This window comes from Watersipora subatra, chromosome 6 (genome assembly GCF_963576615.1).
Source record: "Watersipora subatra chromosome 6, tzWatSuba1.1, whole genome shotgun sequence".
NCBI lineage: Eukaryota > Metazoa > Bryozoa > Gymnolaemata > Cheilostomatida > Watersiporidae > Watersipora > Watersipora subatra.
This window is the reverse complement of record NC_088713.1, coordinates 11,597,664-11,622,872: the sequence shown is the minus strand read 5'-3', so window position 1 is coordinate 11,622,872 and position 25,209 is coordinate 11,597,664. Positions and strand designations below refer to the sequence as shown.

Genomic DNA, 25,209 nt, shown 5'->3' with positions numbered 1-25,209 from the left:
AATACATACTTATTATATACTTCTTTATCCGTCAACAAGAGGTTTTTGGCTCACGATCTCAACACTGGAATTAAAATGTTATGGTGAAAATCCACTGTTCTATGATTTTTAAAGACAAACATCATACTGTATCGCCACTCCTAATTATGTTAAAACTAGTGTTACTAGCTTAAAATGCTTGTTAACAATTCTTTATTTGTAACAAAAGCTGTTTGTTTTACTTATCAAATGTTTTGGATTTCACCCCCATTTATAATATTATACAGAGAAAGAAATGATGAAAATAAAACATACTTCCGAACCTAATACCATTGTCAGTCCATTAGCAGAAAAAACTTAATAAACATAACTTAACTTAATAACTTTAACTTAATAAAAATCTCACCCATATCCATACATCAATATTTGGAGGTGTAGCTGCAAATAATATGTACCGAATTCTTTTATGACCGACTCACACCTCGTCAATTTTCTATAGTGATTTTCCTAACAGTTACATGTTATGAGAATAATAATAAAAAGTCTTTACATGGATTACTCTGCCCTGATTGAATAAGGTTAGTAATATTATAGTTACAAATGACCTTTTGTTACAGATTTGATTCACTGACCAATCTGAAAGAACTGTATATCAGTTCGGATAAACTGGATTCTGATTTACTTATTGGTATGGATAAGCTGATGTCATTAGTAAAGCTGACTTTGCATTCTTGTGGCCTGACACAACTTCCATTCAGGTCAGTATTTATATGAACTCTGTAGAATGACTTGCTAGGGTTCATGCTGACCGAAGTTTGCTTACTTATCGGAAAAGTTTTTTCTTATGAGAAACTTATATACAATTTGTTGAAGATTTTTTCGAATTCTGTCAATTGTTGTAAATTTGTAGTATGTCATCCTACGACCAAACGATCGGAGCGAAGTGTGGGAGTTTTTATGATAAATGCATGTGCACACAACTTACGAAAATTATTCATCAACAATGAGACGAACCCTCGTCAAGAAATTTAATCAACAAATTTAAGCATCGTTATGTAAAATCGTTAAAGTATAATAATGATACAAAACACATTTAAACCTATTTAAATATGTTACAAAGCCTTTGTAAACCGTCGGTATTATCTTAAAACTTACCCATCTGATCGGATTATACACAAATAGACAGATTAATTTCAACGAAAATCGCCGCAAAACACTTGAAAAGCTTTGTTTAATAAAAGTTAAGACCAAAAATAGAAACGCCGAGGGACAGATAATAGAACGATGAAGTCTTGCGCATTTCACAAAAAAATAACGTGCACTTTTCACCAGTCTATAGCATTGCCGAAGGTTTTGGCAATTAACATAGGAGCACAGAAATCGTTTCATTTTTGCCGATTTCAATTTTTTCATTTTCATTTGCCGACACATTTGAATACTTTCCCATTCTAACTGATGTCCAACGCAGTATAAGTAAAGCAAATGACGATGATATTTTTTAACGTTTCTTATGAGATTTTTACAATAATTAATTATAAGTTTGGATGACTACATAACAATGACTACGTAGTACAGACTTTCTAAAAATCTAACGCAGTGTAAGTAAAGGCATGACAATGATATTTTTTCTAACGGTTCTAATGAGATTATTGCAATAATTAATTATAAGTTTGGATGACTACAGGACAATGACTACGTAGTACAGATTTTCTAAAAATCTATATAAATATCACAACTTCGTGATATTGTTAGCTATGCCGTTTTGAAATGTAAACAAAATTGTGCATTGGTTTTTTATTATTACTATATAAATAATATTGGTTATTCTAATAATATCAGTGCATTTTACTTCTAATATTGGCCAATATTGCATTTCTTTTTTTGCAGGAGGAGAGATATAAACATATAATATTTTCCTTTCATTATTGCTATTTGTTGTATATAATAACACCCAGTACATTACAGCTACCATTGCAGTTATCCTATTTGACTGCTAATATTGCATTTCTCAACCATCAGTACCCTTTCTTTTTTCCAATATCACTTTGGTCGTGGGCTCTAGGACAGTGGAATCTCTAGTTATATAACATCTTATATATCTAAAACATAAAAACCCTAAAATAGGCCATTTGGTTTTTGATGTATGTACAATTTTGCCAAATATCATCGGAATGCAAACTTATGCCGCAAAATGAATACATTATAGCCATAAGAATCCAACAAACACATACAAAAATGCAGCATGATGTGACATCTTATGGTTACTGAGTTGCAAGTATATATTACACAGCTTTGGCATTTTGCATACTTCATATATCTCAGTTTTTTTTTCAGTCATATTGTGGTCAGTCATAAATACGAAATCACAGACTGACTCTTTGCATTTTTCTGCTTCTTAACTTTTACCCAAATACAATGACTTATGATTGGAAATAACATTAAAATTTTGAAAATGGATGATGTTTTTCTTGAATGCCTATTTGAAATAGCATATGCTAGTAGCAGCAGTTGCAGTTGATGCAGCAGTTGCATTTGATCCCGGTTAGCCTACATAGTTATTGTAGTATTTCATTCTTAAACAACTTTAACAAAAAACAATTATTGCTCAGTTGATGTGCAGATATTATCATTATAAGTGTCTGGAAGGTAAGAACTCACAACGGTGCATTCTGCATATAGTACATTATTGTGTTGCAAACAATTGCAGATCATAAACACTAATGAAACTAGATACACTACAATTACTGTAGCAAACCATAGTTACTAAGGTCAACATAATAGAATGAATAATGTGAATATTCTTCAAGACTAATGCATGACAAGTGATAGCAGCTATTGGTAACATAGCCATTTTTTAACTTGAAAACTTGATGTAATTTTTTTTAATTATAAGGCGAATCCATCAAAATAATTACCACAGTGCGGCCTCAAGATACGACTACTCTGATATACATTTTTTTCACCTGGAGAGGTGGAACACAATGGTTTTTAACAAAATAACAAAGACCCCAAAATGCTATCTAGTGAAAACTTTTCACAATGCTTGAAAGTGACACAGTGACCGATTTCTCTCATCCCAGCAATTATCAGGCGTTAAACCATAGTCCTTTCCTTTTAAAACCATTATCAAAATTAGAGTGGCAATCTCTTCAAACAAATACATGGTCAGACAACTTACCTTGACCTGCTAAAGAAAATCTAATTTATTACGAAAACAGCATCTGTCAGACTTTTTGCCAAATTATGTTGAAAAGGTTTTAATAAGATTGAATAAAATTATATTAAAAATAAAGCCTAAGCTACTAGGTGATACAATTTTAGTAATTCAAAATTGAAGTTCATTAAAATTGTTAACAATGTCAAATAAAACTTAGTTTTAAGTGTTTGATTAGTAAGTTAAACTTATTTGAAGGAAACTAAAAGTTTATGTTATACGTACATCACTATTGAAGGTAAAAACTCTCTACGGTACATACTGCCCATAGCACACTGCAACCTTACAGTTTCATGCAGATCATTACCAATAAATACACTAAGTATACTAAAGTTACTGTAGGTAACTATAGTTTCTCAGATAAACATACTATTTTATTACTTACTTTTAATATGCGCAGTACTTGTATCAAAATTTTGATGATTTTCAGGAGGAGGTGTTCGCATTACATAAATATGATGGCTGCTATTCCCTGCCATCCAATTTTTTTACCATGCGATGCCAGCCCTGAAATAGATTAAAATCATATTGAGGGTGTACTGTACACCCTATGTGTTTATGAAAAATAATATCAACACATATTTTACAATGTTTTACTCAAAGTGATTCCTTGTTTAACTTGATATGATACTTTGACTTAAATGAAAAGCAGTTGAACAAAAGTGCGGAGGTCAAGAATAAATGCAAGATTAGCATAGCTTATTTATAGAATGCTTAATTAGTTTTTCCAACAATTTGATGAGCTAGTCTAAATGTACAGCATCAACCTCTATTTGAACGTCATCTCTAATACAGCTTCACCTTAGAGGAGGTGTTGAAAAATACCGAATCTAGATTTTCAAATAGTGGTTTTACAGTAATTTGAAGCAAAAATACATGAATTCAATCTACGAGCATTATTCTACTAAGATAGTGGTAGAGAGCACGAACATAGCTAAACATAGCCAAATAGTAAACATTAAATTTAACTCAGCTTGCGCATGGTTCATTAGTTTTATATATCACATATCTTATACATAATTCAAAAATTTACTTGTTCGATTTGACAAACAGGGTATCACTAGGTAGGTGAGAGAAAAATAATCAGCTCACCTAAAATTACGCCACTCACAACTTAGAATTTGTGATGTTATATGTAGAACACAAGTAAGTTAACTCTTTCGCTACCACAAACCATATAATACAGCTGGCAAAGAAGTTGTGTCCTAACATTGACAAAGTGGGATTCTAGTAAGCTTCACAGATTAAAATTATTTGTGTATGTTTAGCCAATATAAAAAATATATGCCTACAACCCACCCTGATTTCTTTTATCTCCTTTGTTTAGGTCATTTTATTGCAATATCTTATCAGTAATGACTATGCCAGATGCATTAAAGCTGAAAATGCTTCAATAATGTTAAATCTATAAACTTTGGGTACTTTGTATTGACTATAAGGACCGCTGAAGAATGATAATTTTGTTTTCATCGGTAATAATTTTGACAAATCATTTGTCCCAGACATGCTCATGGTTGTAGTGAAAAAGGCTAAAAATGAATTTTCTAAGCTCAATTTTTTCTTATAGTTGGGGTGTATTCAGTGTATCAGCTTTGTAAGTTGCCAAATTATACCTTGTTCAAGTGTTAGGTTTTAAAAAATATGTAGTTATGTTCCGCTAAAAAAGATTTGGTAGCAAAAAAGTTAGAACAATTGTTAGAAACCTTTATTTCTGACCAGCTTGACATAAATAGTGAGCAATATAAGAAGTGAAGCAATGGAAAATAATCGACTTCAGGCTGAAAACAATGTTTGTTATTTGACTTGTGCAGTTTATTAAAACTTTGAGGTTTTGTCAGTTGAGCTGAAAAAAACTGAAAAATTACTGTTTAAGCTTTTCCAAATCTTTTTCATAAATATCAAAGCTTTTTTACAGCTGTGAAGCTGTAAGAAAATACTGCTTGAAAGGCTACCCACTTTCATAATGACTTTGTATTGAACAATGGAAAACCAAGAAAACATAATTATTAAGTTTTTATTATATGTTGTTTTTGTAAAAATGTGTTTTGCTTCATCATTTTGTCACAATTTTTGCACTTTACCAAATGATTTACGGTACTGTCTCTATTGCTATTTGGCAACATAACTCGTTTTTCTTTGATATTTAGTTGTTCAAAAATTCAGTTTTCTTCATTCTGGGTATAAATTGATTAATATACTGTGATCCTTAGTTTTCATTGATTAAAAGCTGTATATATGCCTAGTTTAATGGTCGACCTGTAGAACCAAAGAACAGAATACAGTGTATTCTCAAAAGATTATTCGCTTCGACATGCAACACAAAATTACCTTGAAAGCAGAAATTGAAGTTATTAGATAATATTGAATCGTTTGTTACAGCCTTTCTTCACTGCCCAGCTTGAAAGAGCTGAACCTATCTTACAGTCGAATAGACTCTGCTGGTCCTGTTGTCATCGAAAATTTTGTTTTCCTTGAAAAACTTGACATGCACAATTGCAACCTCTCCAAATCGCCACTCAGGTAGGTGTGAAATAGTATCACTAAAACATTTGTAAGACTTTGTTGTGTTTATCAACATTACTGTCTGGGTTTCCGTTTTGAACCTTTTGGCATGGTCCTGAATAGTTAAATTCAAGACCTCTAAATATTAAGTTAGATTGCTGGATGAATAATTAGCCTGTACTGCACTGAAACCAATAAAGTCAGTTTCAGTAAGAGTAGTAGGTAAAGTCAGTAGTTACGACTACTGTAAAGTCATAGTAAGAGACAAGTCCTTGAGTAACAAACCTATGTCCGCCCATGCGGCTTCACTTTGCAATAGACATTATTAAAATCAGTTTATCTGTTTGTAAATATGTGTTACAGCAACTCATTGTTGAGCTCATTAAGTGCAATAGACTCCATACCACGGTTTTAGGGTCAAACATTTGTTTTAGCAGTCATACGCAAGCTGTTCATGTGGCTAAAAACCTATCTTTGTTTAGGCAAAAATAAAATATGCATTTAGTAAGCACGTGCAAACAGTATATTTGGCTGAAAGTTTCTCTTTGTTCACACAAAAATGATGTATTCTCAATGGCTAAGCGTAAAAGTTTTGCTCAGTTAAAAATTGTTCGAATCTTAATATCAACTAATTCAGCAGTGTAAACAAAGTTGAGATCAGAAGATATGGATTGCATTTAAACAAAAGCAATAATCAGAATGCAACAAACCGAGCAATCAGCACAACAGTTTTCATCTTGATTTCTTCTTTTGTTATAATTATTGTTCATTTATGTATTTTTTTAAATTTATATTTAGATTACATGGTAGGTTATTACTATTGTTTATAAATTGTACTTATAAACTAACTTATATATAACTCATTTTCTATTGCACAACAAAAACGTTTATGGCTCCAAACTCTAGCAAGCAAGAGTTTGGAGCTCGATAACCTTTTGTGCAATTTTATTAAATATAGTTACAAATTTAAAGTGAAAACATGCCTACAAATTGAGAATGATGAGCAATTTTTCCGGTTCACTTGTTTTTTGCTAAAACAATCATTCCAGATGTGTCCCTGGCCTTTGCAAACCTGACACTAGAGGGGTTATGGTCAGGTCAATCTGTTTGCAACTGCTGGACCCACTTCGTCATTTGCTGCACCAGAGATGCAAACCAGTTGATGATCTGGTTTTGCCATTTTGCTACCTGTTTGGCAAGCCTGTTTTATGCACTGGACAATAATTTACCGGCATCCCCCAGACAGTATTTAGAAAAAAACCTGCATTAGCCTGAACTGTGTCGGTCATTGTAGGGGTGGTTTGGGCAGTAACTATGTAATACAACTTATATTTAGACGATGGTAAAAAGATGTCTGCTCTTGAACAGTTTGACAAAAATAGACTTTCCACAATTAATAATGTGGTGTTAATATTATGAACAGAACATCAAAACATAGTAACTAAGTCGCAACCAGTCAATCATTGAAAATAATAATCAATAGAAAAACAATAAAACCAAAATTGTTTATTACTGCTGAGTTTACTTTGAAAAAAAGTTTTTAAACCTCTCTTTTTCAAGACTTTTTCCTCTTGCATAAATTATGCTTGCACTTCAATTTATTGTTAAGATGTTGAGCATGAAAATACATTAAAAATTATTTTTGCTATTTCTTCAATTAACTATTAGTCATCATATTTTTAGGTAGTGTATAACATGTAACTATGGGTTTCCAATTTGTTTTCCTATACAACCTAAAGTGTGTATCATTTAAATTTTGACCTATAAAACTAACTTACAGAATACATTTTTTTTCTTTAGAAGTATTTGGATCAGAATGCAAAAATCAAATTTGTGTTAAAATTTTACTGTTTATAACCATATGTCACAGATTTTTGACACTGTCCACCCTTAGGTGTGCCATTGTCAGAAAAAAAACTCTCATAGTTGCATTGTCATTAAAATTTGAGTTCAATTTAAAATTTCAACATGCATAGTTGCAGATTATCTAAATAATCACTCAAGCAGGTGTAAAACTTTATTCAAAATCACTTGTTTTGTATTATTTTGCTGTATTTGTTGCCTTCTCGGTATGAATCTGGCAATAAAAATTTGAATTCAATCGAAAAAATTGACACGCATAGTTACAACTTATTCAAATGATCAGTCAGGTATATGTAAAAATTTGGTCAAACTCCCTTGTTGTAAGATTTGCTTATATTCGTATTCAAATTTATTTGTATGAATTTTTTCATTCTACTCCTTTAGGCTCAGCTGTTATGAAAACTTATGCACGCAAGCAATGTTTCACCAACGTAATGAGGGAGAGCATAAACACAACTTAACCTAGCAGAATAATTAACATTAACCTGAACATAAAGTTAAAATGATTCATCAGTCTTGTGTATCACTTATTTTATAATTCAACCATGTACTTGTTCAATTTGAGAAGCAGGGCAGGTGATAGAAAACATAAACACAACCCACCCAAAATCACGACACTCACAATTCTTAAAAGTTTGATGTGATATATTTAATTTTAGCTGAAACAACTTTGGTAAATTGTTCATCTTGAACATGATCCCGGTTGCTGCAAAACTGACCAAAAAACTGTCTGAGTTAGACTTGTAACACAGTCGTGGCATTTTCATAGCATCTGCTTTATATGACAAATGATACAGTCCCTTTTTCATTATTTGATTTTAACATATACATGTATGTAATTGGGTCCCACTAAAAGAATGAATTTGCTATCAAAAGAGTTAAGGCAATCATTAGAGAACTCTACTACTGTCCAGCTGGTTCTAACCCATGATGAACTTCATTGTGAATATGTTACATGAGCAGTTTTTCAAAATGTTGAAGCTTTTTCATTGTACAATAAATAAGCTGTAAAAATGAGCCATAGGAAATCAACAAAGCACAACTATTAAGTATTGATTACTTGTAATCTTTGTGAAATTAAATTTATCGTCAGCTTTTTGTAAAAGTTTTGGCTTTCTGCCAACTCTGCATTTACACTGCCGCATTTCTATGGTAATTTGGCAGCGAAACTCATTTTCTTTGATACCTACTACTTCGATCATTCATTTTTAATAATTCTAGATTTAAAATTCAAATAGGACATGGTTATTGGTACACCATAGGTGATTACTCAATATACGCATGGTTAGACTGTTGACCTGCCAAACCAAATAACAGAATATGTTGTATTCTTGAGAAAGTATTTGTTCAAATGTAGAACCACTAACTTGGATACCAGAGTTTGAAGTCATTGGATAATTTTAGAACTTTCCATTACAGACTTGCTTCCCTGACCAGCTTGAAAGAGCTGAATCTCTCTCACAATAAATTTGATTCTGTTACTCCTGTTGTCATGAAGAAATTGGGTTCACTGGAGAAACTCAACATGGAGTTTTGCACGTTTGCTAAATCCCAAGTCAGGTAAGACTGAAATAGTATGCCAAAGAAAAATTATACAACACTTTGCCTTAGTGATAAAATCTATTGTATTAATTTCTTCTTTTGATTTCTGGTTTTGAATGTTTAAATTCAAAACATGTTAATAGGAAAACAGTTTTTTTTTATAAAACTGTAGCCTGTACTGCAATGTAACTGACTCTATTGTAGTAAGAGTCTTGTTCCGGCCTTACAAACCTATGTGAGGCCGTGTGATTTTGCTTTGTGATGCACATTTTAAAAATCACTTTATTGGTTTGTAAATCTGTGTTACAAACACGTATTATTGGCATTAGTTAGTTACAGTAAACTATCTACTATTTTCTCAAAGATAAAGTCTGTGCTAAACCCAAACATGCAAGATGAGTATGTGGCTGAAAGTTTTCTTCATCTATGCGACAAGTATATATTGCCAAAGGGTACACATAAAGATTTTGCTCGGCTAAAAAAATTGTTTGAATGCTAATATCAACTAGTTCAACAGTGTAAAAATAGCTAATGTCAGAAAATATGGGCTGCATTCAAACACAATCAACAATCAAAATGCAACTGATTAAGCAATTGGTAGAATATTTTGATTCAAAAATAGGTAACTCTTTTTCTTCATTTCTTTTGAGTTTTTTATGTTATTTGTGTCCTAATATATATTTGGGTCACAGGTTACGTTAATAGTATATAGCTTGCGAATTGCACTTATAAAGTGAATTGAATGTAACTATTTTTCATTGCACAAGAAAAGCCAGCTTTTACTCCAAACTCTAGCAAACCTATCAATGGGTGAAATGGGCTTCTACACAATATTTTTAAACATATTTATAAAGTGAAAATATGCCTACAAATTTACAATAATGAACAGTTTTTCCTAGTTTGGTTGTTTCTTGCAAAGACAGTTTTTTGGATGTGGCACTGGCCTTCACAAACCTGAACTTTAAAGGGTTAGTGTTATGTCATAATTTTCGCAACTGCTGAACCTGCTTCATCAGCTGTGCAGTAGGGATGCTCGCCAGTTGAGAAGACAATCTTGTAATGTTGCCAATATTTTGACAAAACCTTTCTCTACGGCTCGAACACAAATCTGCTGGCATTCCTAAACCGTATTTTGGAAAAGTCTGTGTCAGCCTAAATTGCGTCGGTCAGTTCAGGCTGTGATATGGGCAGTAACTATCTAATGTGTACTTTATATTTAGATTCTTGTAAAATATCTACTCATTACCAGTTTGACAAAAAGTCGTTTTTCATAATCTATAATTTTAGCGGATATAATCAACAGAACAGCAAAACATAGTAACTATCAGCATCTCCTTTTCAGGACTTTTTCGTCTTTCATAACCTACGCTTTCACTTCAATGTCTTGTTATTATATTGAAGATTAAATATAATTCTTTGGTTATTTTAGTTGCTGTATAGATTATTTATTAGTCATTGTATTTTCACATCATTGTCTAACATGCAACTATGGGCTTCAAATTGGTTTGACCGCACAACTTAAAATGTGTAACATTGGAATTTTGACCCATAAAAGTGACTTACATAATATATTTTCTCCTTTAAAAACATTTGGATGTGCATGCTACAACCAAATTTATTTTAAATTGTAATTTTTTATAACCATATATGGTAGAATTATGACACTGAACCTCCTTAAGCAGGCCGTTGTGGTAAAAAGGACTTAAGTATTTTTCATTAATTATATGGGTTCAAGGAAAAAACTTGACATGCGTAGTTGCAAATTATGTAAATGATCAACCATGCAGGTAAAAACATATAGATATAAAATATAAATAAAGATATACATATATACATATAAAATGCAGGTAACCAGATGTGATGTTGCATTCAAGTATATTTTTGGGTATTTTTTTTCAGTCAAATTTCTTAGAAAAAAAGTGGTGAAAGTAATGAGACAAGTTACACGATAATGAGCTTACTTTGTGGTTTTATTGATACTTGTAAATTATTTCAAAGCTCAACTGAGGTCAAAGAAAATAGTTCACTCTGAATTTTAATTAAAATTTTGATAGCTAGCAAAAGCCCAAAAACTTTTGCATTAACCCCGCTTCTATGATTTCATGCCTATGACTGTAGCAAATGGAAGTCGGATTAGCTCTGAAAATACTTTCGTTATTAAATTTTAGTAACATTTCATAGCAAAATTTGGGTAGCTATATAAGATCAAATAACCTATTAACCCCTTTTTGATAAGCTTTTTCAGCATTGGAAAAACTAAAACTAGATGAGCTGTACTAATATATGTAAATAGCAAACTAAACTCTTATAAATTTTTTGTTAATTCACAATAAAATCAAAAAAATGCTCCACGTGTTTAGATCTACAGCTGAAAAAGTAATTTTATTCATTTTTGTAATGCAATCGAGTTACTAGCCTGTTGATGGATAATGTTTCGATCTGAATTTAAATTACCTCATAACATTTATTTGAATGCGACATTTATCTGATGATAGCCTTTATCTGAATGCCACCTCTAATATGACGCCACAGAGAAGGGTAACAAAATACAGTGCCATCCTTTAAGTGAATGACATTGCTATTTGACTTCCCTGATCTTTGTGAACCCACAATAGAACTTGGTCCGTGGATTAGAGTCCAAAAATCGGTCATGTTTTACTAATGTTACATCTCTGAACTTCAGGTAATTTCTAATGATTAAAAAGACCACTGTAGAGTGAGTATTTAGTTTTTAGCTGTAATAATTTTGACGAATCTTTCGTCTCAAACACGGCCATGGTTGCAGATAAAATGACCAAAAAACTGCTTCAGCTCATTTGTGTTATAGTTGTGATGTGTACACGGCATCAACTTTGTAATACAACAAAGTATTAAAATTTATTCAAAAGTTAGTTTTTTAAAAATATGGAATTTTGTCCCACTTAAAGATTTAATTTGATAGCAAAAAAGTTAAGGTAATCATTATAAACTTATATTCTTGACTAGCTTGACCTAAAAAGTAAGCAATATATGGCGTAAAACTATTGGAAATATTTGACTCCATGTTGAAAGTAAGTTTACAAATGCGACTTATGCAGTTTATTAAAACTTTGATGTTTTGTTAGTTGAGCTCAAAATGTTTTTAACATTTTTTTACAAGTTTTTTTATAGCTATCAAAGCTGTCTTGCGGCTGTGAAGCTAAAAAATATTGCTTGAAGAGGCAGCCACTCCTGTGTTAATTTTCTATTGAATAATAAAAAATCAACAAAATATAATTATTAAGTTTTGATGATATGTAGTCTTTGTAAAATTAAGTTTCACATCAAATTTGTGTCACAGTTGCTGCCCCTGCCCCTGTCAAGTCTGCATTTACGGTACTACCTCTATTGAAATTTGGAAACATAACTAATTTATTTTGCTGCCTAATTATTCAGTTTTTTGTTTGTTCTAGATATACAACATATATATAGGTCAACATGATGTGATTATTGGTTTCTATTGAGAGATAATTCCATATAAGCCTGGTTGATTGATTGACCTGTAAAGCAAGAAAACATAACTTGTTGTATTCTTGTAGAAATATTTGCTTCAACATGCAACAACTAACCTTGAATGGAAAAGTTGAATTCATTGGAAAATTTTACCATTTGGTTACAGACTTGCTTCACTGCCCAGCTTGAAAGAGCTGAACCTCTCTCACAGTACAATGGATTCTGCTCGTCTTGTTTTCCTCAAAAATCTGCATTCCCTAGAGAAACTTGACATGCGCTACTGCAGCTTCTCTAAATCGCCACTCAGGTAGGTGTGAAATAGTATAGCAAAATACTTTTGCAAGACTTTGTTGAGTTTCTGAACATTACTGTGTTAGTTTCTGCTTTAACTTTTATTCATAATCCTGAATTTTCAAATTCAAAAGCTGTTAATAGGAAGTTAGATTGCTGGAAAAAACACTTGGCCTGTACTGCGCTGCAACCAACCACATTGCGTTACGAGACTTGTCCCAGCATAACAACAGTTTTGGCCTTCTGCAAACTCTACATTTACGCTGGCTAGTGTCTATTGTAAATTGGGAGTATAACTCAATTTCTTTGATAATTGTTTATTTGTCTATGTTGTTCATTCATTTCATTTATTCTAGGTTTAAAATGTTCAGTATGACAAGATTATGGATTTACACTGAGTTGTTAGACTGTTCACCTGTAAAACCAAATAACACAATATATTGTATGCTTGTAGAATTAGTTGCTTAAACGTGGAACAAGTAAATTTGAAAGCAAAAATTCAAGTCATTGGATAATTTTTGAATTTTATGTTACAGACTTGTCTCACTGGCCAGCTTGATAGAGCTGAATCTCTCCTACAGTAAAATAGATTCTGCTAGCCCTGTGGTCATTGAAAGTATAGATTTGCTGGAGAAAATTAACATGGAGTCTTGCGAGTATGATAAACTCCAACTCAGGTAAGACCAAAATTGTATCCTTAAAAACTCACACAAGACTTTCTTCGTTTATGAAAATTATTGTATGAGTTTCTTCATTTAATCTTCTTGCACGGTTCTGAGTTTTTTAAATTCAAGACGTGTAAATAAACAACCAGGATGCTTTTTAAATAATTAGCCTGTGTACCACACTGCAACCGACTCTATCATAGTAAGAAACTTGATCCAACCTAACAAACCTATGTGAGGCCGAGTGGGTTCACTTTGTGATGAATATTTTTAAAATCATTTTAACAGTTTGTAAATTTGTGTTACATCAACTAATTATTGCCATCAATAACTTTTTGTTTTTAATATATATTTTGGTCACAGGACAGGTTATTATTGTTATATAGCTTACAAATTGCACTTATATATTAATTTACATATAACTAATTTTATATTGCACAAAGAAAGCCAGTTTTGGCCTTAAACTCTAGCAAAGATATTAATGGGGGCAATGGGATTTTATGCAATCTTATTCAATATAGTTATAACGCATAAATTGGCCTACAAATTTCAAATGCTGAACCATTTTCCCAGTTTGGTTGCTTCTTGCTAAGACAGCTTTTTGTGGATGTGCCGCTGCCCTTCAAAAACCTGACTCTAAAAAGCTTCAAGGCCATGTGGTTGTTTTTGCAACCATTGAACCTGCTTCAACAGCTGTACAGCAGGGATGCTAGTCAGTTAAAAAGATCATTTTGCAATATTGCCACTCTTTTGGCAAGATCTTTGTATACAGACCAAACAAAGATTTGCTGGCTTTCTCTTGACTGCATCTCGTGAAAATCTGTGTCAGCCTAAACCGCGTTGGTCAGTACAGGTGTCGGTTTGGGCAGTAACTATCTAATGTAATTTGTATTTAGTTTCATGTAAAAACGTCTAAGCACAACCAGTTTGACTAAAAGTCATTTTCCATAATAAATAAGGTGATGTTTATATTATCAACACAACAGCAGAACATAATAACTAAGCCCCAACTAGTCATTCATTAAAAATAATAACATGACTAACAGAAAAGCAATAAAACCAAATTGTAAAATTATTGCTGAGTTTTCTTAGAAAATTTACTCAAACAGATTGTTCACAACATATCCTTGTCAGAAGTTTTTCTATTTGTGCATCTTAAGCTCGCTCCTCAATAATTTGTCTTTAATTTTGAAATTGAAATATAATTCAAACTAACTTTGTTACTTCATTGATTAATTATTAGTCATTGTGTTTTTATGTTACTGTATAATGTGTAACTATGGGCTTCCCATTGGTTTGACCATACAGTGCCAAGTATGTTTGATTACAGAATACTTACAGAACACAAATGTTATTTTGGTAATATTTAGATCAGCATGGAAAAGTATACTATGTGTTAACATTTTTTTTGTTTATAACTATATGTTACAGATTTATGACACTGTCTACCCTTAAGTGTTCCGTTGCAAGAGAGAGAACACCAATAGTTGTATTGTCATTAAAAATTTTAGTTCGATTAAAAATGTTGAGATGCATATTTGCTAATTATCTGAATTATTACTCAAGCAGAAACAAAACTTCATTCAAAATGACTTTTTGTATTATTTGGTTGCATTTGTGACTTTCTCCGTATCATTTTTTCAGGAAAAAAATAAAAATTTAGGTGTAAAAATAAAGAGCTTGGCATCGTAGTTACATTTTATTCATATGATCAAACAGAGAGATTTAAAAATTTTATTCAAAATCCTTTGTTGTAATTTTTAGGCATATTCTAAGTTTCTTTGTATGAGTTTTTTCTTTAGACTGCTTTGCTCAGCTGATATGAAAATTTATGCACACCCAACTGATGTTTCACCAGTGTAATAAGGGAAAGAATAAACACAGCAAAACCTAGCCTAATAGTTAACATTAAACTTAACATTAAGTTAAAATGGTTTATCAGTTTCATGTATGACATATCTTATAATTAGACAATGTAATTTGTTCAATTTGACAAGCAAAACTTTGCTAGGCGAGTGATAGAAACATAAACACAACCCACCCAAAATCACGACACTTACATTTCCTAAAATTTTGATGTGAAATATTTATTTTTAGCTGAAACAAATTTTATAAATGGTTAATCTCAGTCATGCTTTTGGTTGTAGCAAAAATGACTAAAAACTGTCTGAGTTTGACCTGTAGCACAGTCGTGGCATTTTCATGACATCGAATTTATATGGCAAATCATACATACCCTCTATAAACATTTCATTTTAACATATATGTAATTAGGTTTCATTAAAATAATGAATTTGCAATCAAAAGAGTTAAGGCAATCGTTATAAACCTCTACTCCTGTCCAGCTGGCTCTAATCCATGCTGAACGTCACTGGTAATATGCCACATGTGCAGTTTTCAAAATGTTGAAGTTTTGTTATGGTACATGAAAGAAACTGTGAAAAGTAGTAATATAAAATCAACAAAACACAATTATCAAGTTTTGATTATTTTCAGTCTTTGTTAAATTAGATTTTATCTCATTTTTAGACAACGTTTTGACCTTTTGCAAACTGTGCATTTACACTGCCGTGTCTCTATTGTAGTCTGGCAATAAAACTCGTTTTCTTTAATCTTTATTGCCTCGATCATTCATTTTTATTAATTCTAGATTTAAAATGCTGAATATAACATGATTATTATTTTACACTGAGTGCTTACTCAATATACAAATGGTTAGACTGTCGACCTGTAAAACCAAATAAAAGAATATTTTGTATTTTGTGAAAGTAATTATTTTAACGCAAAACGAGTAACCTGGATTGCAGAGTTTCAAGTCATTAGATAATTTTAGGACCTTCCATTACAGACTCATTTCACTGGCCAGCTTAAAAGAACTGACTCTCTCTCTCACAATAAATTCAATCCTGTTAGTCCTGCTGTCATGAGAAATATTGGTTCACTGGAGAAACTCAACATGGAGTTTTGCAAATTTGCTAACTCTAAAGTAAGGTAAGACTGAAATAGTATCCCAAAAAAAACTTATACAAGACTTTGCCTTGTTGATGAAAATAATTATATGGGTTTCTTTTTTTGATCTCATTGTACTGTTTCAAATGTTTAAATTTAATTCGCGCAAATAGGAAACTGTTTTTTTAGAATTATTCAGCCTGTCCCGCAGTGTAACCAAATCTATCGTAGCAAGAAACATCTCCGACATTACAAACCTATGTGAGGCTGTGTAGATTTGCTTTGTGATGCACCTCTCTAAAATCACTTTATTGGTTTGTAATTTTCTGTTACAGCAACTCATTATTGGCGTTAGTAGTTACAATAAACTCTGTACTACTTTTTCTGCGATAAAAGCAGTGCTTAGTACGCACATGCAAAATGTTTATGTGGCCGAAAGTTTCTCTTCATCTACGCGAAAGTTTTATATAGTTACAATAAACTCCCTACTACTTTTTCTGTGATAATAACAGTGCTTAGTACGCACATGCAAAATGTTTATGTGGCCGAAAGTTTCTCTTCATCTACGCGAAAGTTTTATATAGTTACAATAAACTCCCTACTACTTTTTCTGTGATAATAACAGTGCTTAGTACGCACATGCAAAATGTGTATGTGGCTGAAAGTTTCTCTTCATCTTTGCGAAAATTTTATATAGTTACAATAAACTCGCTACTATTTTTCCTGCAATAAAAACAGTGTTTAGTACGCATGTACAAAATGTGTATTAGGCTGAAAGTTTCTCTTCATCTACACAAAAAGTTTATATTCTTTAAAGCTACGCGTAAAAGTTTTGCTTGACTCAAAAATTGTTTGAATGGTAATATCAGCTAGCTCAGCAGTACAAAAAATACATGGTGTCAGAATATATGGCTTGCATTCAAACAAAATCTCAGAATACTTTACTCAGAATATTTCACAAGAAAGCTTTTGATTTTTCTGCTAATCCGCTATTCAACCTAAATACAATTTCAACTATTAAAAAGTTATACAAATACAAAGTAATGATAAAAGCACACAACACATTTTATGAAACAAACCAAAACAGGACAATAACACATTTAACTACTCGTCAAACACACATATACCTAAAAATACCATTGTTTAAATCAAAAGCTGGTCAATGTTGTTTGAATTATCAAGAGTCATTGCTATGGAACCTACTACCGGTTACACTGCATAAAATTGTAAATGATAATTCTTTCAAAATTGAACTGAAGCGCTACCTCAGACAACCAGACTAGACTTAACTAACTAGAAAGACTTCTGCTGACTCTACTTTCAGGTTCCGCATTTTGATTGGCCTTGCTATTGCGCACAGGGACCTCATCATCACCTTCCTTGGAGTGACATTTTTTTTCTATTTATCTTGTCTTTTTACACTGTAAGAAGTACTCTTCATATTATTTTTGTGATAGTGATATTATAGATGAAAATAAACAAACAAACAAACAAAACAAACAAAAGCAGCAACCAAAATGCAACTGACCGAACAATTGATGAAATATTGTGATACAAAAATAGTTAATTTATTTTCATATGTCTGTAATATTTTTTTCTATTTTATTTGTTTGTTAAGGTACATTTGGCTCACAGGCCACATTATCATTATATAGCATACAAATTGCACGCATGAGTTAAATTGTATATAACATATTTTCTATTGCACAAAAAAAAATGGCTTCGACTTTAAATTCTAGCATACCTATCATTGGGTGAAATGGGCTTTTACACAATAGTATTGAATAAAGTTATTAAGTGAAAAAGGGCCTACAAATTTAGAAAAACGAACCATTTTCTCATTTTTGTTGTTTCTTGCAAAGTCAGGATTTTTCTGATTGTGGCACTGGCCTTCACAAACCAGACACTAAAATAGTTAGGGTCATGTGGTTTTTTTTGCAACTGCTGAACTTGCTTCATCAGTTGTGCAGCAGAGATGCTAGCCAGTTGAAAAGACGATTTCGCATTATTGCCAATACTTTGGCAAAATCTTTATCTACGGCTTGAACAAAGACCTGCTGGTGTTCTCCAGACCATATTTCGAGAAAGTTTTTGTCAAACTAAACCGCGTCGGCCAGGGACGGGGCCGGTATGGGCAGTAACTGTCTAATGTAACTGATATTTAGACTCTTGTACAAACCTCTACTCAGAACCGGTTTAACAAAAAAAACATTTTCCGTAAAAAATAAGGTGGTGTTGATTTTATGAACAACACAGCAAAACATAGTAACTAAGTTGCAAAAAGTCATTTATTAAAAATAATTATATGAAAAATAGAAAAAAAAAGCAGAAAAAGCTAACATACTGCTCAGTTTAGTGTGGAAAAAGTATACAAAATTTTACAATATCTCTGTGTCAGGTCTTTTCATTCTGCATAACTTATGCTTCCGCTTCAGTTTCCTGTTATTAAATTGAATTTTTAAATGAACTCTAGTTCTCTCAGTCACTTCTTTGATTTCTTATTAGTCATTGTATTTTTATGTTGTTGTATGCAACTATGAGCTTCAAATTGGTTTGGCCATTCAATCTAAACTGTGCATCATTGGAATTTTGACCGATAAAACTGACTTACATTGCTCTTTTAGAAACATGTGGATCCGCATGATACAATCAACTTTGTACTAAAATGAATAGGTTTATAACTATCTGTAGAAGATTTACGACACTTTCCCCTTTGCGCCATTGTGGTAAAAAGACCTTCACTAGTTGTGTTGTGATTAAATATTTGGGTTCAATGAAAAAATTTGACCTGCGTAGTTACAAGTTATTCAAATGATCAATCAGGCAAGTACATAAGCATACAAATCAAAACAGGGGATCAGATGGAAAATCTCTTTTAAAAAAATATTTCTGAGTATGTTATTTTCAGTCATATTTCTTAGAGTATAAGTGGTGTTTATAAGAAAATAAGCACACTTGGTGATTTTAATGATACTTGTATACTATTTCAAAGCTTTACTGAGGTCATAGAAAATAGTTCACTCTGGATCTTGATCAAATTTTTGATAGGTAGCAAAGGTATATGTAGGCTGCAAAAACAGTATTAATGCTGCTTTTATGATTTCATCCCTATCTAGTGCCTGTAGTAAATAGTAGTCGGATTAGCTCTGAAAATTCTTTCATTATTAAATTTTGGTAACATTTCATAGCAAAGTTTGAGTGGTTATATACGATCAAATAACCTATTAACATTTTTTTGATAAGCTTTTTTAGCATTGGACAAACTGAAATTAGATGAACTGTACTAATATAAGTTAATAGCAAATGAAAATTTTTTTTAAGTTTTTGATAATTTACAATAAAATCAAAAAATTGCTCTAAATGTCTATATCTACTACTGAAAAAGTACTTTATTCATTTTGTAATGCATTTCAGTTACTTGCCTGTTCATGGAGAATATTTAACTCTGAATTTCAATTGCTGTATAACCTCTATTTAAATGTGATCTTTATCTGATGATCACTTTTATTTGAATGCCATCTCTAAAAGTATGCCACAAAGAAGGGTAACAAAATACAGTGCTATCATTGAATTAAATGACACAGCTAATTGACTTCGCTGATTTTATGAACCTACAAAAGAAAATGGTCAATGGAAAAGAGTCCACAAGCCAGTAATATAAATTACAAATGGCGCTACAGTAAATACATTGTTATTTTCGACAATTGCAGTAATACTAATAACTGTAATCAATAAAAATTAATTATTGGGCGCTTTTTGTGCGGCTGCCATAGATTTTGTGACTGCTTTTCTGAGAATATTCAATGTCACGATAGTCAAAACTAGACCCTGGTTAGAAGTCGCCAAGGCCTAAATCTGATCCATTGTCTCAGTTTGTCCTTTTTGCGAATTAAGTTCTGATTAATAAACTTTAAAACATCTGATGAACGATGATAAAACTCTTTAAAATCAATGTACAACATTTAATGGCAGCCATTGCTATGAGGTAAAGAACCTTTAATTTGAAAAATTGAGGTATTCTCTTTGAATCTTTGAAAGTGACACTATTGAGACATTTAATAAGTGTATCTTAACATGTTCTACTCAAAACAGTTACTTGTTTAACTCAGTCCAATACTTTGATTTAAATACTAAAAACTGTAGAGCACAAATGCTGAGGTTGATGGTATTAATGTTTCTTTGCATGAAAGGAGATACAAATTATAAGCAACAATAGCATTGATTTTACAAATGAGCCTAAATTTATTTTCTCAAAGTTCTGGTGAGTTAGTCAATATACATATACAGCACTAGCCACTATTTGATTGTCAGCTCTAATCCAACTTCACTATAAAGAAGGGGGTAAAAAAACCAGTTTTTGCATTTTCAAATTACTGTTTTAAGGGAATTTGAAGAGGTAATACATGCGTTTAATCCAACAAGCAACATTTTACTAAGGTAGTGATAAACAGTATAAACACAGCTACACCTAACCCAATAGTAAAGATTAAATTTAACTCAAATTATGGATGTTTCATTAGTTTTATGTATTACATACCTCATGACTCGCCAATGAACTTGTCTAGTTTTTGAACTTGTCCAGATTTTCACAAGGCAGGTGATAGAAAAAATAAACTCAGCTCACCCAAAATTACACTATTTATAAAAATTACACTTTTTAAAAAATCACTATTTATAAAGTTTGATGTTATGAATAGAAAACAAGTAAGTTAGCTTTTTTGCTACCAAAAGCCATGCTAAGCCATATATAAAAGCAATGTATGCTTCATCCAATTACGATAATCAGCGTACATTTTGCCAATATAAAGTATGTCTACAGCCTATCCAAGTATTTGTATTTTATTTGTTCAGGTCATTTTACTGCAGTCTTATGAGCAACAACCAGTCATGTCAGATGCATTACAGCTGCAAATGTTCAAATGTTTCACTAATGTTACATCAAAGAACTTTGGGTAATTTCTAACAATTAAAACGACAATTGATGAGTGACTGTTTGGTTCTTAGCTGTAATCATGCCTTTTATCTTGGACAAGCTCATGGTTGCAGTAAATGTGACCTAAACACTGTCTTAGCTCAACTTGTGTCATAGTTGTGACCTCCACATAGCTTCAGTTTTGTTATACGGCAAATTATTCATACTTTTTTCAAATATTAGATTTACAAAAATATGCAATCAAGTCCCTCTATAAGATTTAATTTTATGGTGAAAAATGAAGTTAATCGTTAGAAACTTTTAGTCCTGACCAGCTTGACCTAACTAGTGAGGAATATATAAAATGAAGCTGTTAGACATATTTGACTCCATATTAAAGGTAAGTTTTGTAATGCGATTTGTGCAGTTTATTAAAACTTTTAAGCTTTGTTAGTTGAGCTGAAAAAAGTGACCTGTAGAGCCAAAAAACAGAAAACATTGTATTCTCATATAAATATTTGCTTCAACATGAAACAAAGAACTTGGAACGCAGAGTTTGAATTCATTGGGCAGTTTTTAACATTTTGTTACAGACTTATTTCACTGCCCAGAATGAAAGAGCTGAACCTATCTTACAGTAATATGAATTCTGTTCGTCCTATTCTCCTCAAAAATCTGGATTCTTTAGAAAAACTTGGCATGCACCATTGCAACCTCTCCAAATCACCACTCAGGTAAGTTTGAACTAGTATTGCAAAATACTTTTGCAAGGATTTGTCACATTTATGATCATTACTGTCTGAGTTTCTGTTTTAATCTCTTTCACAATCCTGAATGTTCAAAATCAATAACTACTAATAAGAAGTTAGATTCTTGGACAAATACTTTGCCATTGATGCACCGTAACCATATACATTGTGGTAAGAGATTTTTCTCATCGTAACTAACCCATATCAACCCATGTGGTTTCATGTTGTCCTAGAAGATATTAAATTTAGTTTACCGGTTTGTAAATTTGTGTTACAGAAACTATTTTTGACCCAATTAGTCACAATAGACTCCATTTTGCAGTTCCAAGGTAAAATCTATTCTTAACACACATGTGCAAGCGGTACATGCAGCTAATATAATTTGTTATCTACATGAAAAGTAAAATATGCACTTAGCACGCAGGTGTAAGCTGTGTATTTGGCTGAAAGTTTCCCTTTATTTATGCAAAAAGTTTGTATTCTCAATGTCTACACATACAAGTTTTGTGCAGCTAAAAAAATTGTTTGGATCCTAATAAAAACAATTTCAGTGGTGCAAAAATGAGTTGCTGCAAGAAGGCAAGGATTGCATTTAAAAAAGCAACAGTCAGATTGCAACTAGCCAATCGATCGGCAAAATATTTTTGTCCAAAATTGTACTTATTTTTCTTCATTGGTTAAAGTGTTGTTTTTTATGTGATTTATTTCTAAATATATATTTGAAATATGTGTTAGCTTATTCTTACATAATTTATAAATTTTATTTATAAATTAACTTATATATAAATAATTTTGTATTGAACCAAGAAATACACTTATGACTTCAAACCCTGCCAAAAAAAACAATGAGTTCAATGATCTTTTTTGCAATATTTTTGAGCATAGTTTTAAAGTGAAAATATGTTTGCAACTTTAGAATGATGAACAGCTTTATCAGTGTAGACGTTTTTTGCTAAAACAGTCTTTTTAAGGGTAAAGGGGATGTCATTCTTTTTTCCAACTGCTGAACCTGCTTCATCAGCTGTTGCACCAGTGAGGCAACGCCGTCGACAATGTGTTTTTGCAACATCGCCATTTTTTGTGGCGAGCCTTTTATTTACTGAGTGAGCAGCAAATTGCTGGCATTCTCCAGACCGTATGTTGAAAAAGTCCGAGTCAGCCTAAACTGCATCAGCCGGTGTGGGTGTCAGTATAGACAGTAACTATCTAATGTAACTTATATTTAGATTTTTGTGATTTTCATTGATTCATTTTATTGATTAGTCATTTTTCATAATAACAAGTTGTTGTTGATTTTATTAACACACCAGCAAAACATAGTAACTAAGTCGTAACTGAGCATTCATTAAGAGCAATAATCTGGCCAATAGAAATTAATAAAACAATAATAACTGTGTTTCTTCAATGCAAATGATATGTCAGAAATTTTGCGATAGTGGTAGTCACTAAACATTTTGTTACTTATCATTTTAGAGTATTTTTTTCTGAATAAGGTGCATTTGACAGTGAAATTATATATGCATTCTTGAATGGATTACATATATACATATGATTCTTGAGATATTGCATAGAATCTAGTGGTATATCGAATTTTCCAAAATTCGTTCGAAATAATATGGTAAAAACAGCGAATTTAGCTCAGTAACGAAAAAGTTAACATGCGATATGTGCAATTTTTTAAAATTTTAAAGCTTTGTAGTTGTACAGCAAAGTGGCTGTAAAAATAAACCATAGAAAGATAGCAAATCATAATTATTAAATTCTGATTATACACAGTAATGGTAAAATTAAATGTTACCCCATGTTTTTGTCACAGTTTTAGCCTTCTGCAAACTCTACACTTACAGTGGTTTATATCTATAGTTTTTTGGCAATAAAACAAATTTTCTTTGAAATTTATTACTTTTTTTATTGTTTCCAGTCATTCTAGATTTAAAATGCTCAATATGACAAGATTTTTGATTTACCCTGAGTGGTTAGACTGTTGACCTGTAGAACCAAATAACAGAATAAGTTGTATGTCTGTAAAATTAGTTGCTTAAACGTAGAACAAGTATAGTGGTGTGCAAAATTATGGCAACCTCTTTGCAAATTGTTATCCAATAGCATCTCTGGCCTCATATCTCATTCTAAACTAGTCTAATTCTTTACATCTATAAATCATTCTAAGCTAAATGTATGACCTTTTCATTTAATTTGGTGAAAGTATTTGTTTCATCGTTTAAAAAAAGCTAAAGAGCTTACTTTACTTCTAATATCTAAAATCGCTGTAAACTTGTCACTCGCTTAACCACCCCAAACAGAGTATTTGAAGTATTCTAATCTGCTAAGCATTGCACAGAATGTTGAAGACATGTAAGAAATTTATCAACAATGCAAAACTATCTCAATACTCTCAAATCTATCTCAATAATGACCAGTGGGCTATAACAGTCGACTCACAATGACCAGCGATTTCCTTTCTAAAATTACATCTCAACATTAGGTTGACTGATAAGAACAGAGCTGTAATCATTCAAGTTCACCAGCAGGGAAAATCAAACAAGCAGATTGCTAAGGAGATTCAAAGTTTCATGAAAGGTGTTGTTGGCAAATTCAACAGATGGAATTCAACAAGCATGACAGATGATAGTAAAGGCATAGGAAAAAAACGCAAAATCTCTACCAGAGATGACTGCAGTTCGGTGCGACTTTCATTTTCTGACAGAAAGAAAACCGGCACTGACCGGCGAAGAGAATGGAAAAAGTCTAGTGGAGTAGAAGCCTCATCTTCATTAGTGAAGAGAAGACTACTTGAAAATGAATAGAGAGGATTTGAAGCAAAACAAATTCACTGCTGTCAGAAAAAGCAGAGGGAGAAACTTGCCAATACCCAAAAAAGTTGAGTTTCTAAACTGGCCCGCACAATCTTCCAACCTCAATCCGATAGAAATTTGTATGGCAACAAGTGGGCATAGATTTTAGCAAGCAGAAACCTCCTAGCAAAAGGGAACTGATTGAGAATATTATTGAGGCCTGGCATTACAAAGTGACACCTAAACAAACTTGAAAGCTTGTTGACAGCATGCCAAG

The 25,209-nt window shown here is 32.0% G+C and overlaps 1 protein-coding gene across 1 annotated transcript; it reads left to right on the top strand.

Moving 5' to 3' along the window:
- The first annotated feature begins 579 nt into the window (after positions 1-579).
- On the top strand, positions 580-24,944 carry LOC137398043 (leucine-rich repeat protein soc-2-like). Its single transcript, XM_068084142.1, has 10 exons — positions 580-737; positions 5,573-5,713; positions 8,978-9,118; positions 12,738-12,878; positions 13,399-13,539; positions 14,959-15,016; positions 16,376-16,513; positions 21,328-21,428; positions 21,982-22,122; positions 24,623-24,944. The coding sequence occupies exons 1-10, from the start codon at positions 580-582 to the stop codon at positions 24,942-24,944; spliced, it is 1,482 nt and encodes a 493-aa protein (XP_067940243.1).
- Positions 24,945-25,209: the final 265 nt, after the last annotated feature.